Source organism: Pristiophorus japonicus, chromosome 22 (genome assembly GCF_044704955.1).
Source record: "Pristiophorus japonicus isolate sPriJap1 chromosome 22, sPriJap1.hap1, whole genome shotgun sequence".
NCBI classification, from domain to species: Eukaryota; Metazoa; Chordata; class Chondrichthyes; family Pristiophoridae; genus Pristiophorus; species Pristiophorus japonicus.
This window is the reverse complement of record NC_091998.1, coordinates 58,397,066-58,419,265: the sequence shown is the minus strand read 5'-3', so window position 1 is coordinate 58,419,265 and position 22,200 is coordinate 58,397,066. Positions and strand designations below refer to the sequence as shown.

General features: G+C 46.4%; 1 protein-coding gene across 1 annotated transcript; it reads left to right on the top strand.

Moving 5' to 3' along the window:
• The first annotated feature begins 1,230 nt into the window (after positions 1-1,230).
• LOC139234638 (prosaposin-like) lies at positions 1,231-21,526 on the top strand. Its single transcript, XM_070865324.1, has 7 exons — positions 1,231-1,335; positions 12,092-12,225; positions 16,578-16,652; positions 17,783-17,908; positions 19,340-19,489; positions 20,621-20,710; positions 21,323-21,526. Exons 1-7 carry the CDS (start codon positions 1,293-1,295, stop codon positions 21,524-21,526), a joined length of 822 nt encoding a protein of 273 aa, XP_070721425.1. The 5' UTR covers positions 1,231-1,292.
• The last annotated feature ends 674 nt before the right edge of the window (positions 21,527-22,200 follow it).

Sequence of the window (22,200 nt, the reverse complement as noted above, 5' to 3'; positions counted from 1 at the left end):
TGTCGAGAGCAGGCGCCAGTCACAATATCATTACCATGACAGGAATGCGAGGGCGCGATGTATTGATGTAAATTATCCTGTTTTTGTCCTCAACTACACTGCAGGGCCCAAATGGCTCGCAGGCACTGTGGTTGCCAAAGAGGGAAATAGGATTCTGGTAGTTAAACTTACCAATGGACAAATCTGCCGCAAACATGTGGATCAAACAAAAAGGAGGTTCAGCAACCCCATAGAAGAAGCAGAGGAAGAACACGATATAGAGTTCACTCCACCACAGGTGACCGAACACCGGAACCAAAGGGAGGAGAGCCCAGTCACTGTGGGCAGTCCGGACAGGCCTGAGGCACCGCAAACAGCAGACACTCAGGCCAGCGTCCAACAACCGGAGCCCCAACTCAGGCGCTCTACAAGGGAGCGTAAACCACCAGAGAGACTCAACCTGTGATCCCAATAAGACTTTGGGGGGGGAGGTGATGTCATGTATTCAACCAGCATTGTAACCCATGTATAAACTGACCTAAGTTGTACACCGTGAGAACACTGACACTCCTAACCTGGACCTTCAGGTATAAAAGGGAAGCTCCACCCACCTTCATCACTTGAGTGCTAAGGATTAAAGGACAGGTCACAGACTGACCTTCTCTCAAGCATGGGCCTCGTGTGCATTTATACTGTATAGTAAGGACGTATCAAAGAGCAGGGAGTTATCCCCGGTGTTCTGGCCAATATTTATCCCTCAATCAACATAACAAAAACAGGTTATCTGGTCATTATCACATTGTTGTTTGTGGGAGTTTGCTGTGTGCAAATTGGCTGCTGCGTTTCCCACATTACAACAGTGATTACACTTCAAAAGTACTTCATTGGCTGTAAAGCGCTATAGAAATGCAAGTCTTTCTTTCTTACTGATGGTGTAGGATGAACGTCTGTCACAAGTTAAACAGTAAAAAGTCCATCAAAAATGTCATTCTCCTGAATTATCTCCATTAGTAGCTTTAAAGAGAATACAAATACATAATTGAAAGCGTCTTCCTCTGGAGCATGATATCTGAATTCTAAGGCAGTGATTGGAATGTGGTACAGCTTTAAGAACTGGGAAAGTGGGCTGAAATGACATAATGTGCCGATTGGAGGAAGGGGCGGGATGAAGGCGAGGCATGGTTCCTATTGGGTGAACGGTTCCTAGTTTTCTGCATTCGTCGTCCTGTGATTGGCCGGTGAAGCATTTGGTCGGGGCTGCTCCAGTTATAACAGCGAGAGGCGGTGTGTTTTGTAACAGTGAAGAAACGGAGATGGCTGCATTGGTGATTCTCGCATTGTTGTGCGTCTCTCCAGGTAAGGTGTTAGTTGCTGTTCTTTGGTGCAGGAGCCACACACACTAACAGGGCACAGCATCCATTGCTGACCATCAGCATTGGGCATTTCACGCTGTTTTGTAGATTGTTGTGAATGTTTGTGCTGTCCCTGCTCGGGTGGGAATTATAATCTGCTTATGCTTTGTGAGCTCAGTGACGCGGATTCCACTGTTGTGTTCAGTTTTACTCCTGTGAGAAGCTCTGTTCGGGCTCTTGGTAAGTCTCTGCCCCAAGTGCCTGAATCACAGTATTCTAATGTCTGCATGGGGAGTTCCCGCCCAGTGCTGCCCTGGCATTGTCCCAGGATAACTCCGCATTATGGGCTATTGGAATCTCCTCACTCACTGATGTTGCCTATTCTTAGTGTGATAGAATGTAACATTTTTGTTTCCAGCTTTAACTTTTTAAAAATGTTTAATTTTGTTCTGAGCTTTCTATTCATGGAGCATCAGATTGTAATACATACCCTATTTTCCTTACATAAATGTATTTCAATTGTACTGTGCCCTTTACAGTAAGAGGCGAGGGCCCAGGAGCAGCACAGGGCCAGCCCACACTGCGATATGTGTGCTCGCTAGGCCCGTGCAGCAGAGTTGGTCTCCAGTCGTCTTGGCTAATCCTTGTCACTGGACTAAGACCTGGCTCTGTCAAGTCCGTGTGACGGCTGGTGTGCAACAGCCACCACATGTTTAAAAAAAATCCACGCACAGGCATCTTCCACCCTTCAGAATGTAGTTTGGGATCTGGAATATTGGGTCCTTCATTGAAACACCTGTGAATTCATCCCTTTTTGGCGTGGAAGCAAATCATCCTCATTTTGAGGGACTGCCTATGATGATGAGAATGTATCTGGCACGACAACTCAACGTGCTGGTTCCGTGTGCACGGGCAGTGATCAGAAACTACGTGTTCTGACCTGGGGCAGTCGCTGGCTTCCATAAGTTTGATTTTTGATGTTGCCTATTTTCTCTGCCCAGGTAGTACTCTGGGCATCGCCTGCCTCATTCAATCACATCTTTCATGTGTGAGGCTGGGCAGTGCACAGGCTAGTCGACCACAGTCAAGCCTGATCTTGTCGTTGCCCGACATCTACACAGGTGCCAGCAGTGAGTGCAGGATAGTGACCAGAATCCGTGGCAGGGGGGGCTGAGACCAGATATAATGCTCCCTCCGCTGCCTTGGATTTGGCCCTGGGACCTTGCAGTGGTTTCTCTATTTTTTTACCCCAGTAGATCCGCTCTAATTCTTTCTGCGGATGGTAACTGGCTCCCCTTAGACAGCTAGGCTACTGTGTCATGCATGTGTACTGGTGCCTGTGACACTTTCCCACTGTTTGGATCTGGGTGAAATGATGGGAGTGCCAGCTCCTTGCTGTTTAGAATGACCCCTGGGGTGTGATCCATAGATTAGATAATTTGTGGTGTATGATGGGGCTGTTCTTTGCTAACTATTATTTTACAAATTCACCATAGCTCAAATTTACATTTTGTTCATTAAAGCTGCCATTACACCATCCTACGCACTCTTCCTCCGTCTGTAACGTATACACCTAGTGAGCATGCTCACCAGTTTGTGGAGCTGTTGATGCGCGAGGGTGTCCCTGGAGATGGAGCATGTGATGTCCACCGGTACGCTCGTGGCCTTCGAGAGGTGGGCACCGGAGGGACTGGAGTGCATCATCACCCCCGGCAACCAAATTTTAATTTGACCGTTTAAGGTTCACAAAGTTTTATTAATTTTTTGGTTCTAGTGCCCCTTTTAAGGGGGAACTCGGCTTTATAGTTTAATTAAAATAGTTTAATTAAAATAATGGAGCTGTTGCATGGTGACTCAGCCAGTCATGTGATGTCCACAAGACGCAATAAAATTCATACAGAAATACAAGTTTCGTCACACAAAATCACTTGCCCCAAAAACGCTAATTTGATTTACTGCCCACCCTAAATACCGTCCTGAAAAGTATGGTCTTGCCTGATCTTAGCTGATCTTGAGTGGACGGTAGTTCCCCCCCCCCCCCCCCCCCCCCCCGGCCCAAACACCAGGTTTGTCTGCCCACTAGGGAACTCGTGACTATTGCCTTTCATTTTCTAAAAGTTAGACACTGGACGAGTGGTTAAATTCAATAATAAGATTTGTACAATTTTAGAATGTTAAAACTTTAACTTTCAAAAATGTGAAATTTAAAACTTATAGTATTTTGTACAATTTACAATCAACAGTAATACAAATTTTAATCAAACAACATATGCTACAACAACGACATTAGCAAAACAACCAACAGTCGACCCTCTAGCCCTGACCACTTCCACCGCCTCTTGTCCTAACCCCCCTCCCCCCTCTTTTCCCCTCTTTTCCCCTCGCCCCGCCCGTATTCTCCCCATTTCCCCCGACCCTGAGGCTTGGCCCTCCTCACATTGGCACCAAGACGTTGTGCATCAATGGACTGGGTGGTTCACTCCACCGCGGCAATCAGCCTCGACATGTTCTCACCGGCTGCAAGTGTCGCAATGTTCCCAGCTAACACAGCAATGTCGATGTTCATCCTAGACAGTCTGCCCATGTGCTGATGTGTGGCATTCCCTCTTTGCTGCAGCAACCTCTGTGGATGCAGCTTGAGGGGTGCATTGATGGACATCATTTGGTCCCGATAGTTCCAAAGAGTTGGGGAACCCCAGAAATACCGATGCCTACTAAGTGGTGCCCGCAGGTGCAGACCTAGAGATTATTTGAATGGTCTGTTGCTTCCCCCAACCCTCCCCCACCCACCTCAAATGGCTCAACCATTCACTTCCCTTTCACGCTCTCTCCTTTCTCTTCGTATTGCTCATTTCACCCAGATCTCCATGAAGGAGGCAGAGACTCTGGCGGGGTTGAGGTGGTGGGGGTTTTGGATGCCGGGGGTTGAGGCGGTGGCTACTTCTGTCATCCAAATCAGCATCTGCAAGTACAAAACAACATTTCAGTGGTTGGCAGCAGGGGAGGGGTCAGGATGACACGAGTTCCGTCACATAGCAGTCTTATTTCAAGGACTACCACTGCTGCATTACTATATTCTATATGGCTGACAGGCAATACATGAAAATGCATGACATTACATGACCCCAACATCACAGTACATTATATTATTTTGATTTTACATGACTGCAACTTACCATGCTGCAGCAAGGGATCAGCACCACAAGGCTAAGGCACGCTGCTCAAAATCACCTTTGGTGGACCTCCTCCTGTGCGCCGCTACTCGGAGGCGTTGATTGACCACTTCTTCTGCAGAAATTACAGTAGCAATCTTTAATCGATTTGTACATACGGCACGCGCGCGCACACACACAAATAGCCATCAAAACACTAGTCCTTGTGTCCCATTAATCCCATTTAGATTTACAGTGTATGCAGTAATCAATAAAATCATTACTCACTCTAGCTGCAGCTACAATGTCATTCCAGCTTTTGCAACGTTGATCTCCATCCCACAATTGTCTCACTGTGGACATGGCCTCCCCAATTTCCTTCCCGATGCGCTGGTACTGGACCGGGGCTGGCTTCCCACGACCATCACTGGTAAGGTCCCGATACCTTGCCTCTACCGCAGAGACCAGTGCGTCCAGTTCCTCGTCCGTAAACCAGTCTCTGCCCATCTTTGACTTTTCTCAGGGTCTTCTTATCACTCGTGATTTTCTTTAAGATCGTGAATAAATCTGGTTTTTTTTTTTGCTGACTTTTCCTGCTTTGTCCATTCTTCGGTACTTTCTGTTTTTTCTTTCTTTCTCTTTTTCTCTCTCTCTTTCTCTCATCTCGTTGTCTTTCGAAGCCACTGTTCTGCGCATTCGCAGCCGATCCCCAATCACGCCAAAAACGATGTGGACGTCAAAAAAATAATCGCGCATGTAGCCATCCCCCACCTTCCTTCCCCCCCCCCCCCCCCCCAACAACGCACTCCGGGTCCTTTCGGCCAGCCGGCACGGCCCAGCGACGACCACGTGCAACATCAGCCAGACTAGCAAACCATGTCAACAGAGAGAAAATTAATCGCGCATGCGCAGATCTCGGCCTCCGAAGTTTGCCAAGTCTCCTGGCCTCTGACGCCTGCTACACCCCGCTGCCGCTATGTCCCCGTGATATTTGCGCTGGGGGATCTCGGCGGCAGCGGGGTGTATAAAATGGAATACTGCCGAGAAACAGGTGGCAGCCGGAGATCATCAATTTCGGGCCCCATTAACTGGGTCCAGTTTCTCCACGATGAGGCATGCAGTTGTGAGCCTGGTGGATGAACTGGTAGGGTTCAGTAAACCTTTGCTAATAAAGTTCTTTACAGAAAATTCTTAAGCAAAGAGCCCATGAAGCAGATACACTACACTGTTGAAATACAGCCTTGCATCTACAACATTGTGTACGATGTCAAAATCAACGTCGCCTACACTCTCATTCAGTTCTAGGTTCTCAAAACTGTGGAACTTCTCCGCTCTCTCAATCTCCTCCTTCTCCTATAATCGACAGACTTTTGAACCCAAGCTCCCATCTAGTCAGTACTTCCTGATTGATCTCTCTGCTTCCAGCACTGACCTTCAGCTTACACCCGGGGATTCTCAATGTCAAAACTCAGAATGCCCACATTTTGATAAAACTTTAAGATTCTAGTTAGATTAACTTGCATTTTAATTAGGGGGGTGGGGGGCTGGTTAAGACACTGATTAGAATGACGCACACTTTATTTTGGAGTGGGTTCAAGATACTGATTAGGAAAATAGGAATTGCTAGATTTGAAACAAAAGACCAAGGTCCATCTCATTCCCCTTCTACCATCCTGGTAGTTGCACAATTCAATGATAATGGAGTTGTTGACCAATCTCTATCAATTAGCCCAGAACAGACCCAGGCACAAGGTGAGGAAGACCCCAATAGTGGCAAACTTTGGGCACCATGGGTACAAAGTCACTTGTTCCTCCCGAGCTCGCTACACGTGCCACACATCACGTCTCAAATTACTCAGATACTGCATCCCAAAATGTTAGATTCTGAAAGAAATCTATCTAATTTGCAATAGAAGGACTTGCATTTACTTAGTGGGCTTAAGATTCTTTGTCAGCCCAGCCCTCTCCTTCAGATGGAACAAGCTTCTGTTGGGAGCCTAACTTTAAAACTTAATGCAGTCTGTTGTTAAATTACTGGAGAATGAGGGAGAGTCACAGACTGTCCTCTATCTCCCCCAGCTTCTGTTCTCATTAAAGCACAGTGTGATGGGGAACCGTGATATCTCCCTCCCCACTGTACCCTTCACTTTCACCAGTACAGCAGGGTGAAGGCGATGACTGCTCTGTGCTGGGGGCTACAGACTCACCAGACTGATTCCCGGGATGGCAGGACTGACCTATGAAGAAAGACTGGATCGACTAGGCTTATATTCATTTAGATGAATGAGAGGGGATCTCATAGAAGCATATAAAATTATGACGGGACTGGACAGATTAGATGCAGGAAGAATGTTCCTGATGTTGGGGAAGTCCAGGGTCGCAGTCTAAGGATAAGGGGTAAGCCATTTAGGACCGAGATGAGGAAACTTCTTCACTCAGAGTTGTGAACCTGTGGAATTCTCTACCACAAAGTTGTTGATGCTAGTTCATTGGATATATTCAAAAGGGAGTAAGATATGGCCCTTACGGCTAAAGGGATCAAGGGGTATGGAGAGAAAGCAGGAAGAGGGTACTGAAGTTGCATGATCATATTGAATGGCCTACTCCTGCACCTATTTTCTATGTTTCTATATTCCTTAACCTCTTCTCACTATGTGGAGGAAAAACCAGAAGTAGGTCACTGCGCATTCTTTGCTCCTTGTGGTATTTCAATGCCTTCACTTGGTTGGGGATAGAGTTTTGCTTTCAGCACTCGCACTTTCTTCTGCTGAAGGTTTTTTAAATATCTCTCTGTAATTGTCTCCAGTGCGAGGAGGGGCTCGCCTTGCGAATTATTTATTTATTTTATTCCCGGGATGTGGGCGTTGCCGGCCAGGCCAGCATTTATTTCCCGTCCCTGTGGTGGTGAGCCGCCGCCTTGATGCAGTGATTCATTTTCAACTCCTTTTACATAGTATTTTCCGATTTAAAGATTCTGGTGAGCGCTGTGTGGAAAGCGGGGATTGCTGCAAAGCTGGGCTGACTGGAGAATTTTAAACCAGTGAACCTTGACCGGGTTAGCAATTGCTGCCAATCCTCCCAGTGTCCGTCAGCATCTGAAGCATTTGTACTGCCCGAGTCCGGGGTGCTGGTTGCCGCAGGACTGTGCATTGGGAGCTGGCTACATTGTGCACAGTTAATTGGGGATAGACAGGCCCTTCGTCCGAACTCTTAAACACAGAAATGCTGCAAATACTGAGCTGTCAGGCACCATATGGGGAGAGACCGGAGACATTAATGTTTGACCGAGTCCGCATGCCCATCATGTTAACTTGTCCGCCCTCTCCACAGATGCTGCCCGACCTACTAAGTGTGTCCAGCATCTTCTGCTTTTATTTCAGATTTCCAGCATCCGCAGTCTGAATGGCTTGATTCAGTTATGGCCCTTCCCAGTAATCTGCTTGTCAGCCCTTTAAAATCTGATTCTTATGCCAGCTGTAGCTCAGTGGGCAGCACTCTCACCTCTGAGTCGAATGGCTGTGGGTTCCAGTCCCACTCCGGAGACTTCAGCACATCAGTCTAAGCTGACACTCCCAGTGCAGGACTGGGGGAGTGCCGCACTGTTGGAGGGACAGTACTGAGGGAGCGCCGCACTGTTGGAGGGGCGGTACTGAGGGAGCGCCGCACTGTTGGAGGGGCGGTACTGAGGGAGCGCCGCACTGTTGGAGGGGCAGTACTGAAGGAGCGCGGTACTGTTGGAGGGGCAGTACTGAGGGAGCGTGGTACTGAGGCACTGTCGGAGGGGCGGTACCGAGGGAGCGCCGCACTGTCGGAGGGGCGGTACTGAAGGAGCGCGGTACTGAGGCACTGTCGGAGGGGCGGTACCGAGGGAGCGCCGCACTGTTGGAGGGGCGGTACCGAGGTAGTGTCTTTCGGATGAGATGTTAAACTGAGGCTCTGTCCTTGAGACTTAAATGATGTCACAGCACAAGATTACAAAAGAAGTACTTCATTGGCTGTGAGATGGCCTGAGGCCGTGCTATGTAACTGCAAGTTCTTTCCTTCTTTGAGTATGGTATTTGGAAGGGGAACAAAAGTTTAAAAGCATTCACTATAGAATCCCTTGTACAATGAGCAGCTGACAACATGAAATGTGTGGCTGGTGTGAGGAAAGAAATCAGTTCAGCGCAAGAGCAAATCATCCAATCAGACCAAAGCGTTCTTGTGCCTGCTCTTCAAGCTTGAACACTCCAGGAAAGCATTCTACTCCAAGTTACCAGTCGGCTAAACTGTGCTGTCTGCAAGCCTCCATTAGCAGCTTGCTTGTACAATGCTTGTACTTCAACTGTAATAAATGTTTGTGATTTTAAAACCAAGAACTTGACCACAATTACTACTCCTTTTTGAAGGAATGAGGAAGAGCAAGAAGCTGCTTGTAATTTGAGTGCTTTAAACAATAACACAGTCCAGCCCAGTGACTCTTGGCTGAGCATGGTAACAGTTGGTAACAGTTGGAGTCCAGTGATTTTGGATGAGCATCGGCTTACTATTGAGCAGAGGGTCTGTAAACCTTCCCTGTCCCTCGGAGGGTAAAGGTGATATTTGGCTGAGGCAGGCAAACCAGCTGGCACTCCTTTCAATTCCTGGTCTTTGTTGAGTTAGCTGGTCTCAATTTGGGGGGTCAGGAGGGTGCAACAGTTTCCATAGTCCCCCTGGGTTAGGTTAATTCAACCCCATGGTAGATTTGTGAGGCACTGGAAGGTAAGAGGCGAAGAAACTCTACCTCAGCAAGGACACCACCTGAAGTACTGTGTACAGTTTGGGTCTCTGTATTTAAGGAGGGATATACTTGCATTGGAGGCAGTTCAGAGAACATTCACTAGGTTCATTTCTGAGATGAAGGGGTTGTCTTAAGAAATGTTGGGCCTATATTCATTGGAGTTTAGAAGAATGAGAGGTGATCTTATTGAAATGCGTAAGATTCTGAGGGGGCTTGACAAGGTAGATGCAGAGAGAATGTTTCCCCCTCATGGGGGAATCGAGAACTAGGGGGCATAGTTTCAGAATAAGGGGTCACCCATTTAAAACAGGAATGAGCAGGAATTTCTTATCTCAGAGGATCGTGAATATTTGGAATTCTCTACCCCAGAGAGCTGTGGCGGCTGGGTCATTGAATAATTTTAAGATGGAGATAGATTTTTGAACGAGGGCCGTGCGGCTCTTTGTCGGCTGGTGCAGACACAATGGGCCGAAATGGCCTCCTTCTGCGCTGTAAATTTCTGTTATGGGGAGCGGACAGGGAAGTGGAGTTGAGGCTAAGATCAGATCAGCCATGATCTTATTGAATAATGGAGCAGGCTCGAGGGGCCAAATGGCCGACTCCTGCTCCTATTTATGTTCTTATGACTCTGCTTTCAGGAGGGGAGGAAGTTGGCAACAATAAATGAGTCTTTCCCTCGCTTTGTTACTGTTTTATGTTTGTTTAAGGTGGGTAACATCACCCTTGGAAACAAATACCGTCATCACACGGATATTTAGCCTTGCCTCTTGATTATAAACACAGAACTCCTTCCACTACCCATGATTTGCTGTGAAAGCTATTTCACATCAAGTTCTGATTTGCTCTGATCATTCCGACCACTGTACGCATGCTGTAGATGAACACCGGAACAAGCGTTAACAAATTAGTCAGGAGAAGCCTTGTCTTGGGCAAGTCCATTACTATAACTTGCCTGAAAGCTTACACAGTGAAATGGGGCCCCACCTAACATGCTGACGTAGTTGCAGATTGGCTGCCTAAGATGCTGGCAGCCTAAGACAGGAGAGAATGTTCATTTATAATGGCGCCTTTCCGAGCACCCCTAAACACTTTACAGCCAATAAAGTACTTTTGAAATGTAGTCACTGTTGTAATGTGGGAAAAGCGACAGCCAATTTGCGCACAGCAAGCTCCCACAAACAGCAATGTGATAATTACCAGATAATCTGTTTGTGATGGTTGAGGGATAAATTTTAGCCAGGACACTGGGGAGAATTCCACTGCTTTTCTTTGAATAGTGACATGGGATATTTTATGTCCACCTATTAAGGTATCCTCTGACAGTGTCCTCTGACAGTGTAACACTCCCTCAGCACTGCACTGGAGTGTCAGCCTAGATTTGTGTCTGGAGTTGGACTTGAACCCATGACCTATTGACACAGAAGCGAGCTCTGCTGGGTTTCATAGGCAGCTGCACTCAAACTGCCAACCGCAGGCAAGCCCACTAGAGATGAGAGAAAATAACTTTAAACCATAAGTTTCGTACAACACTCTGTTCCTAGAACTGATTTACAAACTTCTCAGTTCTCCATTTCTCGCTTCCTGTGGCTATCACTGGCTCTAAAATGACTCCACATACAGCACAAATATAGCAAATATAATCTACATACACCAATGTGTGGAGATTGTGAAATGGTTGAAGGTACATGTCCTATTTCATGAGGCGGAATGGATTCCATTATCAGAAAAGGTTGAGGAAATTGGCCTTGTTTTGGCGGGGGGGGGGAGGGAGAGGGAGAAGAGAGAGTCGAGAATTTGATGTGATCTTGTTGAAGTTTGCCAGATTATGAAGGAAATTAACAAACTGATCCAAGTAAATTTGTAATATAAATGAGGATGTTGGGAGTATAGAGTTGTGAAATATGAAACCAGCAACATAACTGGTTGAAACCATTGAATGTGTGGAGAGAAGGGGTTCTGGGTAAATTGGCTGACTCCATGCTCCCAGGGACTGCCTGCTTGAAGGGGGTGTAGGTTGGAGATAAGGGTACAACATTGGAACACTAGTATTGATGTGTGCTCTCCAAACACTGGGATTGCTCGATTGGTGAATTCAATGTGTGACAGCGGTACATGGGGATTGATCTCTGACGGTCAGCTTCTTGGGCCTGATAGGCACTTCCTCAAATTCTTCCCTGGAACTTCAGCAGTCTGGTCGGTCAATGGGATACAACAAGAAGACACAAAGCGGCTGGAAAGGCTGCTCTTTACAAGGCCTTTTTCACTACACTCACATCTCTGGCAGCTGGATTAAGATCAACAAAGCCGTTTCACTATTGGATGACACTTCCCCATCTACTTTCCTCTGTACTTTCTATTGAATATCCTGCACATGTACTGATCTATTGTTCATGAATTGCAACCATCAACCTTTAATAAAACTTGAGGCAAAATGAATGTCAGTCTTGGTGGCAAGGCAGTTAGTTCCTCAACCAGCACTAAGCAGGTCGGGCAGCTTCGGTGGGGAAAGGAAGGTCAGGTTAATGCTTCAGGTACATCTGCCTCCGTCAGCAAGGATGTGACAATTGGCCTTGGCATCCATGGGCTAGGGATGTGCTTATCGTTATCCAGTGATGTGTGCGATTGGGTTCTCCTGTGCTGCCCTCCACAGTTTAACAATCTATTGACACTTGTGCACAAATATGGCCATTGGGTGAGGTACCAGAAGGCAGTAGAATGCCAGAACTGCACGTGAGTAGAGTTCTTGCCTTCAGGGCAGGAGTGGAGTAAGTTAGAGGATCCAAAAACTGAGCGTTTGTCTTGTGCTAGGGGCAGGGCAATGACTCTCTCTCTGTTTTGACGTGTCTCAGTTCTGGCCAATTCTGAGCCGAAGGATGAAGCATGTGCTGAAGGTGAAGACTACTGGTGCCAGAACCTGAGAACTGCCATTGAGTGCGAAGCCGTACAGCATTGTGTGCAGACCACATGGAGCCAGCCGACAGCGGTGAGTGCAAGTCCCCAGAGCGAGCGATCGCCCACGTTCCATACTGAATGAAGCCCTTTTATATTTGATGTCATTAGTTGGCCCATAGTTGTGCTGCTGCTTCATATATTTTTATATATTCAAGTCTACGGTTGTTTCCTTGAGTTCAGTATTGTTGGTGCTCCCATAATCTGTCCAGATGTATTCCTTTCATGGGAGTTGACGCGCCCACACACACTTGCTGCCTTATTTGTGCCCTGCACCAGATATTTGTCGTTTGCAAGTCTACCCCTTCAATCGCTCTGCAAGCAGACCGAGCTAATACTTGGTGGGATGAGGCTTTGTAGAATTAATTGAACATTTTTAATTTTGCAGCAATGAACATAGAGAAAGTCTATGATCAGGTTTGCTTTGTGGAGTGATATAATGTGCTACCCCACATCAGTGGGCCATTCTGGCGGCCTTCTGACTATCCTCCAGCATTCTAACCCCTTTTGCCTCAGCAAAACCCCTCACTGCTTTCCCTTTAACACAAACCCAATGCCCTCACAGCCTTCCTGTTGCAAAAGAAACCAGTAAAGAACTTGTACAATGCCTTTCACCATCTCTATGTCCCAAAGTATTTCACAACCAATAGAATCATAAAATAGTACAGCACAGAAGGTGGCCATTTGGCCCATCGAGAACAATACAGTAAGTCCTATTTTCTCGCTCTCCTCATATCCCTGCAATTTTTTTCTTCTTCAACTGAGTCATGGTTGTAAACACCAGTCTCTGTGTCCCAGTGGCTTTCTTCACAGACTCAGATCAAAATGCTTTCCGACACAATGGCTGCGAGTGTTCTTCGATTACCCAGACATGCTAAAAAAGAAAGACTTGCATTAATGTAGTGCCTTTCACATCCGAAAGCTGGCACTTCCAACATTGCAGCACTCACTCCAGTGCAGTGTTGAGGATCAGCCTAGATTTATGTGCTCGAGTCTACAGTGGGACTTGAACCCACAACCTTCTGACTCGGAGGTGAGAATACTACCCACTGAGCCACAGCTGACACATTGGATTGCTCACTGTTTAGTCTCTGGGGAAACCAACTATCATATAGCTGCCTTTTTTTTTAAGGAATACATTTTGCTTAAAAGAAATTTAAGTGACTGTCATTTTCAAATGCTTTCTGTGGGGAAAGTGAGTCAAATAATGCTGAAATATGACAAACAAACCTATAATTCCTAGACTACAAGCGACACTAAACAAAAGGGGAATCCAGAGGCAATGGCAGTGGGAGAGACATTAACAGCAGACAGGTGTATTGTTCAGTAGCTGCAGAGTGCATCACTTCATTTTTCTTGGAATATCAACATGTCCGAGTGTGGAGATGAGTCCTCTGGACTCTGGTACTGACAGTGCCTGTCGAGGATTGCTGAGATGCACGCTGTTAGTCAGTGTCCCTACCCCATACCTCTTGGTGTCAGCACCTCTGGGTTTGATGGGCATCTAGCAAATACCTTTCCCTGAGGATGCCCCTCAATGTAACAGTGCAGCAGTCCCATCTCCACATTTCTCACCATGTGTCTTTTAATGAAGTGAAATGGGACTGTTACCTGATTAGAAAGGGGAGCCTTTCACTGTCTTTCTGCAACTCCGAGAGGGCTCCATTCTCTGCACCCACAGTGCGGAGTCTGACTGATTTAACACAAGTCTGCTTCGCTTCAGGTCAGCTCCCTGATTGGGTAAATTCACCAACCTGTGGTGGAGAACCACACACAAATTCCATTCCCAGTCTCTGCTGACTTGGCTGATCTTGGCCCTAATGACACGAAGGATGCTACAAGTGTCCTCCATAATCTGGGTTAAGGATGGGGGAAACAATCAGCTGGGTTTTCTGTACCCTGTCTGGTGAGTTGGTTGAGCTTTGGTTGTGATGTCCTTCACTGGCAAATAACCCGCTGGTGCTCTGTCCGAGCTCGAGCAGGACCACTGGCCATGAACCCCTGGGAGGAGAGAGAGAGAGAGACCCAGAACTAAAAGTAAAAGGAATTGCATAAACACAAAGGAAGTGGCTGCAAAAGGATTACATTTCTTCACTTTACTGATTTTACAATTTCACTAACATTTTACTGTGGTTATGCTATTGCCTTTCCCGGATATGATGAAGTAAAGAAACCTGCATCAGAATATAGTGTGCAGCCTGTTCCGTGCAAACATCCCTTTCTGTAGTCTCTCTTCTCCTTTCTGGCGCCCACGCTGACCCCTCCCCGACTCGCTCGCTCCCACCCCTGCTGACCCCTCCCCCCACACCAAATTAGGGTGTGTGTGTGTGTTTTTCCCCAGTTTTGTCTCCTCTCCTGCAGGTGCTGACTCCTTACCTGCGCAGTGTGTAGTGTAGCTGAGCCTTGCCTCAAGGTCCCAGATTTGGTTGTGGTTGGTGTGCCAGCTGACCATAGCTAGAACAGCAGATGGGGCATCACTACTGACCTCGGCATCCATGTGTTGAGGAAAATCAGCCAGGGTTCCTGTCACTATCCACTACCCCGACTGAAAAGTGCAATCTGGTCATCCATTCACTAGCTGTGCACCTTTGGCTGCCATGGTATCCCATATAGGAAATCGGAACAGGAGTCGGCCATTTAGCTCCTCAAGCCTGCTCTGCCATTCTACAAGATCATGACTGATCTGATCATGGGCTCAGCTCCACTTCGCTGCCCGCTCCCCATAACCCTTCACTGGCTTAACATTCAAAAATCTGTATCTCCACCGTTTAAATATATTCAGCTCTCTGGGGCAGAGAATTCCACAGATTTACTATGGGTGGCCCCTTATTCGGAGACTATGCCCCCTAGTTCTAGATTCCCCATGAGTGGAAATATTTTCTCTGTATCCACCTTGTCAAGCCCCCTCAGTATCTTGTATGTTTCAATAAGATCACCTCTCATTCTTCTGAACTCCATATAGGCTCAAGCTATCCTCAAGTCAACCCCCTCATCTCCAGAATCAACCTAATGAACCTTCTCTGAACTGCCTCCAATGCAAGTATATCCCTCCTTTCAATAAGGAGACCAAAACTGCACGCAGTACTCCAGATGTGGCCTCACCAATACCCTGCACAGTTGTAGCAGGACTTCTCTGTTTTTATACTCTATCCCCCTTGCAATAAAGGCTAACATTCCATTTGCCTTCCTGATTACTTGCTGTACCTGCATACTACTTTTTGTTTCATGCACAAGGACCCCCAGGTCCCTCTGTACTGCAGCATTTTGTAATTTCTCTCCATTTTAAAAAAAAAATTTGCTTTTTTATTTTTCCTACGAAAGTGGATAACCTCATACTTTCCCACATTATAATCCATCTGCCAAATATTTGCCCACTCTCTTAGGCTGTCTATTGCAACCTTTGCAGATTCTTTGTGTCCTCCCCGCAAAGTGCTTTCCCACCCATCTTTGTCATAAGACTTGGCTACATTACACTCGGTCCCTTCATCCATGACAATATTACTGTAGGTTGTAAATAGTTGAGGCTCTAGCACCGATCCCTGTGGCACCCCACTAGTCACTGTTTACCAACTGGAAAATGACCCATTTATCCTGACTCTGTTTTCTGTTCGTTAGCCAATCCTTTCCATGCTAATATATCACCCCAACCCTGTGTGTTTTTATCTTGTGCAGTAACCTCTTGTGTAGTAGCTTATCAAATGCCTTCTGGAAATCCAAGTACACCACATCCACTGGTTTCCCCCTTATCCACTCTGTTCGTTACATCCTCAAAGAACTCCAGCAAATTTGTCAAACATGATTTCCCTTTCAAAAAACCATGCTGACTCTGCTTGACTGTATTATGCTTTTCCAAATGTCCTGCTACTGCTTCCTTAGTAATGGACTTCAGCATTTTCCCAATGACAGATGTTTGGGCGTACTAGTCTATAGTTCCTGATTTCTGTCTGTCTCCTTTTTTTGTAAATAGGAGCATTATATTTGCGGTTTTCCAATCTGCTGGGACCTCTCCAGAATCCAAGGAAGTTGGTAGATTACAACCAATGCATCCACTATCTCTGCAGCCACTTCTCTTAAGACCCTAGGATATAGGCCATCAGGTCCAGGGGAGTGCACATCAAAGAATAACCCAGTTGTAAAGCACCCAGGGCACCAACATGTTCTGGTATTCCACAGGAGCAAGTTCCTGCTTGTGTGTGGGTGTTGGGAGAGAACAGGATTGTGATGCCACAACAGTCAAATAGCCTGCCCACACTCCGTCTTCGCTCCTATAAAGAAGCCCACTTGAGCAAGATGCTCGTACCCTGGCGAGGAGGAAATAGGGAATAATTTAAATGTCTTTGATCACATGCTGCGGTGCCAATCAATTCTTTCCCCTCTGTTTTTCAGGAAAACGACATCTGTGATGTGTGTAAAAAGTTCATAGCGCAGGTCGCTGACCTGGTGAAGGACAAGTCTCTGCAGGTACTGATCATTGATGTTGCACCAAAGCCGCTCACTGGGGTCTGGATGTGGCTGAGCACATCCTGCAAGATTAAGCAACTGTAGGAGAGAGCTCACAAAGTCATTCACCAAACACTGTCATTTAAAATATTCTGCTGACTCTAGGAGTTGGCATCATATCGTCAAGTGGCACAGCAGATTGTAGCAATCTGAGCTAATGCTGCTGTTTGACGAGGGCATCGACTGGCTGTGCTGTCTCTGCTCACTTTCCATGGGGAGCGGATCTCTGTCCTGGCCCCGATCCTCTGTCCTTGAGCATCTGATTGTCAAGGGAAGCATCATCGCTGTCTGATGCAGCCTTCCCTGTGTCTCTTCCTGAGGCAGTGTGTCTGGCACGTAAGTGTCAAAAGAGAAGAGGGTTAGCGTTCCAAGATTTTACTGGTTACTGACGAGATGGGAAAAGAATCCCTTCACACCATACCAGAACAGCAGCTCAGTCACTGTCCTCAGCATGGACTTCAGGATTTGCCATGCTGTCAGCAGACAGAAAATTGCCTCATTCATATCCCCCCCCCCCCCCCCCAAACTAGCTCCTGGGCATTACACATCTACCTGACTGCCATCTAATGGAATGTAACTTTTTTTTCCCTGGAATAATGGATCGATTCTCTATCGCGATATGTAATAGGCTCACTGAAGCCGGGCTGCTTCGCAGTGCTCTAGGGCACTGCTACTGATCGACCAGTCAGTCTGGCTCTCAAACCTGGAGTAAACCGGTCAGTGAGGGGCAGGATTCTTTCCACTCTGCTCCAGATAAGCCAAGAGGCTGGATAAATTCTGGGAACTGACCAGGGCTGTGCATTAATACACTATCTGGTTAAGGTCCAGCAATACATTGTATGCGTGCTTGGGGCACCTCAGCTGCTTCTGACAATCTGTGCCCTGAGCTTTCTGGACTTGTGTAAGTGTGGGGGAGCCCTGTGGAGAGACAGAGTGCATCCAAATCAAGCAAACAGAAACTTTACTCACTTCGATTGATCTGGACACTCCAATATGATGGCAGCCAGCTAACTAACACAGTATATTGTGTTGTGTGCTGTGTTTTATGTGTTCTCTGCCAGCTGATCACCCAGTTTCTTTCCTTTTTACAGGATGCCGTGAAAGATGCTCTACACAAAGGCTGTGCACTGATCCCCATTAAAGAGTTTGCAGACCAGTGCAACGACTATGTTGATTCTTACCTGCCCTTAATAATTCAATTCATCGAGAATGAGCTGGTAAATACCTCCTGTGCAGATGATGCTGTACGAGCTTTCCTGATCAGCATGATGTGGTTACAGCCCGGAACCCATTCATTGTGCTTTCTGTAAAGTCCTTGTGTGATGGCAGGGCCCATTCCTTTCACTGCAGGCTCTGCTGTTGCCACAAAACATGAAATGGGAACTTGACGCTGTGCTTTTGTCTTGGCGGTAAGCTGTGGAGGAGGGGGGGGGAAACACACTGTACTTGGTCCAAATCTCTAAACTGGTGGGTTGCCAGCACTCACTTTTTAAAGGGACTCGTCTAATCCTGTAGCCTCTTGCTTGGACACATCCTGAGAATCCCAATAGTTACTAAACCTGAAAGAGCTTGCAGTGTTTTTGAACTGTGGTTGATAGTTGGAAAACCTCATGTTTACATTTCAGTCTTGCTGTGGCGCTCCGATGGTGCTACAGTCCAGATGGAGTGGGCTCCATTGATCGCCTCTGGTCCTCCTGATAGCATTGCAGCACCGATCCACTGGTGCTGGTCTCCCAACCTTGAGGCAGAAAGGTCGTAGGTTCAAACCCTACTCCCCACGATTTAAGCACATAATCTAGGCTGCTACTTAGTGCAGCACTCCCTCAGTGCTGCACTAGTCGCAGATGTTGTCTTTCAGATAAGATGCTAAACCAAAATCGCATCTGCCTATATTGGTCATTCAGTTGGATGCAAAAGATTCCACAGCAATATTCACCCAATGTCCTAGCCAATGCTCTTTACAAACATTCTTCCCTTCCAGAGTTGCATGCTAAATCCAAACAAATGGTTTCAAAGGAATCATTCCATTTCCTACTTTCATTCTGTTTACAACAGACTTCACAGCCATGCTCACTGTCTGTCTGGCTTTAGGCTTTCCAGCTTTTGAAATTGACTAGAAATATCAAACAATTTAATTTTATTTCTGCCTTTTGTGATGTGCCAACATTGAGGTTCTTGAGCTTCTCGAGACATTTTTTTGTTGTCAAAAAATTAGAACTGAGATCAAGATCCCTGTTGGTAACTGGCCTCATGTCCAAAATGACAGACGGAGAGCAGTTCTGCCTGGTGCAGTGTGAAACACCTTGTATTGTCGCTTCTGTAAGATCCACCTTTAAACTTACAAACCGTGACTGACAGGAAAAGACTCTGGTCCATCCAGCCTGTCCCACACAATTGTGATGCCTTGTGTTACCATATATCCACTCCCCACTCCACCCAAAGCCACGTAATCACCTGGGACAGGCCAAAACGAGATTTAAAAACCCAGGCTAATTGGGAAGGGAAAAAATCATCAACAGAAAACACCACAGACTATTCTCAAAATTGGAGATGTTGAGAAATGTCTGGCCCTAGTTCCAAAGAAAATGGCAGTCTGCTGGGTTCCAACTGACGTGTCCCAATCTCTTTTTTTTTTTGGTTTCCACCAGGATCCCAGTGTGGTGTGTGTTGCTCTGGGCCTGTGCAAGTCTCAGCAGCCAATCCAAGCACATGAAATTCTCTCCAATGCCATCCCGGAGGATGAACCACGTGTGGCCAATCCCTCCCGACTTCACACAGCAGCCCGGGTACATCAGCAGGTAAGATCAATCCAAAGACTATGGACTGGGACTTTTAGCGTCGGTTGGTTGGTGGGGGAGGGGTGGTATGGATGATTTTTGATCTGACAATTGGCCATTGTGAAGACGCCAAGAATCACCAACATGGGCTGCATATAAATCTTTTAAGGCACTTTTTAGAAAAGAATTGCCAATTTTCTCCTGTCCTTTCCAGTACCCTTGTCCAAATAAATGGCCATTCTGTGTGGGAGCCTCAACATTGAGTATCAGGTGGCTATTCAACCACACGGCAGCGCAACTGAACCCAATCTTGTTCTCGCCTGACCTCCAGACATATTTGCTTTATAGTGCACGTCACTAACTCCATACCAATAAAGATGAGCCTTCCAACTCAGCCATGCACTGCTTTTACAAGCTGGATGATTAAGGAGCTGGGCTGTGTATAACTTTGCAACAGTAGAACACTTGATAGTTTGCTTATTGTCCAGAAGTAACCTAAAGGATTTTGAACATTTATTGGAATTGTCTGTAAAAGGCTGGTCTGTTGAGGAACTCCTGAAACTTGGTATCCCTGCAAATGACCGGCTTGCTGCCTTGGAAACATGCAACATCTGACCAAGTAACAGTCCTCCCTGCTTCAGGAAAGAGGAACCCAAACCCATCCCTGAATTAAAGGATGGAATAAACCCTTCACCTCTGAAATGCCCAGGCGATAGGGGACTGAATAATCCCAGTTCATTTGATGTCTCTGGGATCTGGCTTTAGACTGATGGGATAAATGGCTGGAAGGGTCCAAGTTGAAGTGAGTTTCAGCTGGGTCAAACCTGTCCCATGTGGGTATGTACGCACAACCCAAAGTGTCTCGCATTTGGCACTAAATTAGCAATCTTCCTCCGGCCACAAGATAGCTGTTGCAGGGAAAATGTAAAATTGCAACATGGTATAGGTTGAGGTTGGGCTTGAGATGCACTGGTGGGGCACAATAAAAGGAGCCTTAAATCGCTATGTAACTTGGGAGTGCTTGGTGCAGACACTGGATGCCTGAAACATACAATACGCTGTATTCCAGTCACAGCACTAACAATCTTCACATTTTGAGTATAGAGGTTTCAAATGTTACGCAGTCGCACTGACGTTTTATCTGTTTAACAGAAGCCACTTGCCAATGACCTGCCACAGTGCGAATTCTGTCTGCTTCTAATGGAGAAGCTGGAAGAGCTCCTGCCAAAAGAGCAGACTGAGGTGGGTTCCTATTTCCCGATGAGATAAGCGATCTAAATATACAGCACAAATTCTGAAAATCCGCTAAATTGAACATGCACAACAGGCTGGTCCGTACTGTATCTGGAATGGCAAAGCACCGCGGTTAATGTCTGTCTAAAACATTAACCTGGGGTTCTCTCTCTCTGATGCTGTGCATTTCCACCAATTTTCTCACCTTCTGAGGACACTTGTCTGTCCGTTCGATCAGCACTGACTGCCATCTGTTGCATTGCCCTAGCAGCCCTGCACACGCACGATTACACCGAGCGCCAGTAGAGGTGAGGGCTCCCAGCTGAACCTGATCCAGGCGTGGAAATCTTGCTGATATTCCCCCGCCTAGCCCAGGATCAGTGGGATGAATTGTAGCAGCCCTAGTACCTTGGATGCTGAGATCTGTTCATGCTAAGCCAGCGGGCAACCCCTTGTTTTTAAAAACAATAAAACCAACAAGTTTTATAAAGTGTTGGCTTTCCATTCTGAGCTGTAATGTGAGAACCAACTGCACCTGAAACCCAGAAATTAGATTGTGCTAAAATTTCTATGTTGTTTGCTTTATATGAATGTTTTAACTTGTCACCATTCTTTTTATAGAGTGCCATCATCCACGTGCTGGATCAGCTCTGTTCACATCTGCCCAGCAAATACTCTGCAAAGTGCCAGAACTTTGTGGACACGTATGGTAAAACTGCCATTGACCTGCTTTTCAAGCAACTCGGGCCCCATGCTGTGTGCATTGCTCTTAAATTATGCTTCATGGAAGCTAAGTCTTTCGGTATGTATTTGAATCAGCACTGATCTATAATCCAGAACAGGTGGCCATTCATTTAAAACTCTCCATTCCTTTTTAAAAGTGGACAAAGGCATTGGATGAGCTCCAGTAACTCTCCCAAATGGATGTGTGAGAACTGAAATAGAATGTTGGCAAGATTATTTGCTCATGGAGAGGATCAGAGCTGCATTCAATGTTTTCTCCACATGTCCTTCGCCTGGTACTGTCCCCATTGGTAGCAGCCCTAATGCTACCAGGTTAAGATCAGCAAAAACATGGGGCTAGACTTTCCACTTCACGTCGGCCCAAAACAGATCTCCATCGCCCATTTTGAGCAAAAAGTGGAAACTAGGCCCAAAATATCACCTTAAAAACAGGTGCTTAAGTTTCCACTTTGATCTCCGAAATTATAGCCCACACGAGGCCCATCCCAAGTTTCAGCACCTAGCATGCACTTCGCTGGGCCCAAGAGTGCTGAGAAATAGTTGCTTTTTTGGGGCCTAAGAAGGAAAATGGGCACTACGGACACCATTTTGACTTCAGAGGAAGGGTGGAGGATTAGTTGAGTTATTTAGAGTTAATTTAAAGATAATTGTACTCTGAATATAAAGAGGTATTATAAAGTTATTTTTGGTAAATAGCTTTTATATATTGAAATTATTTTGTAACTAGCTTTTACATAGTGAAGTTATTTACTGAT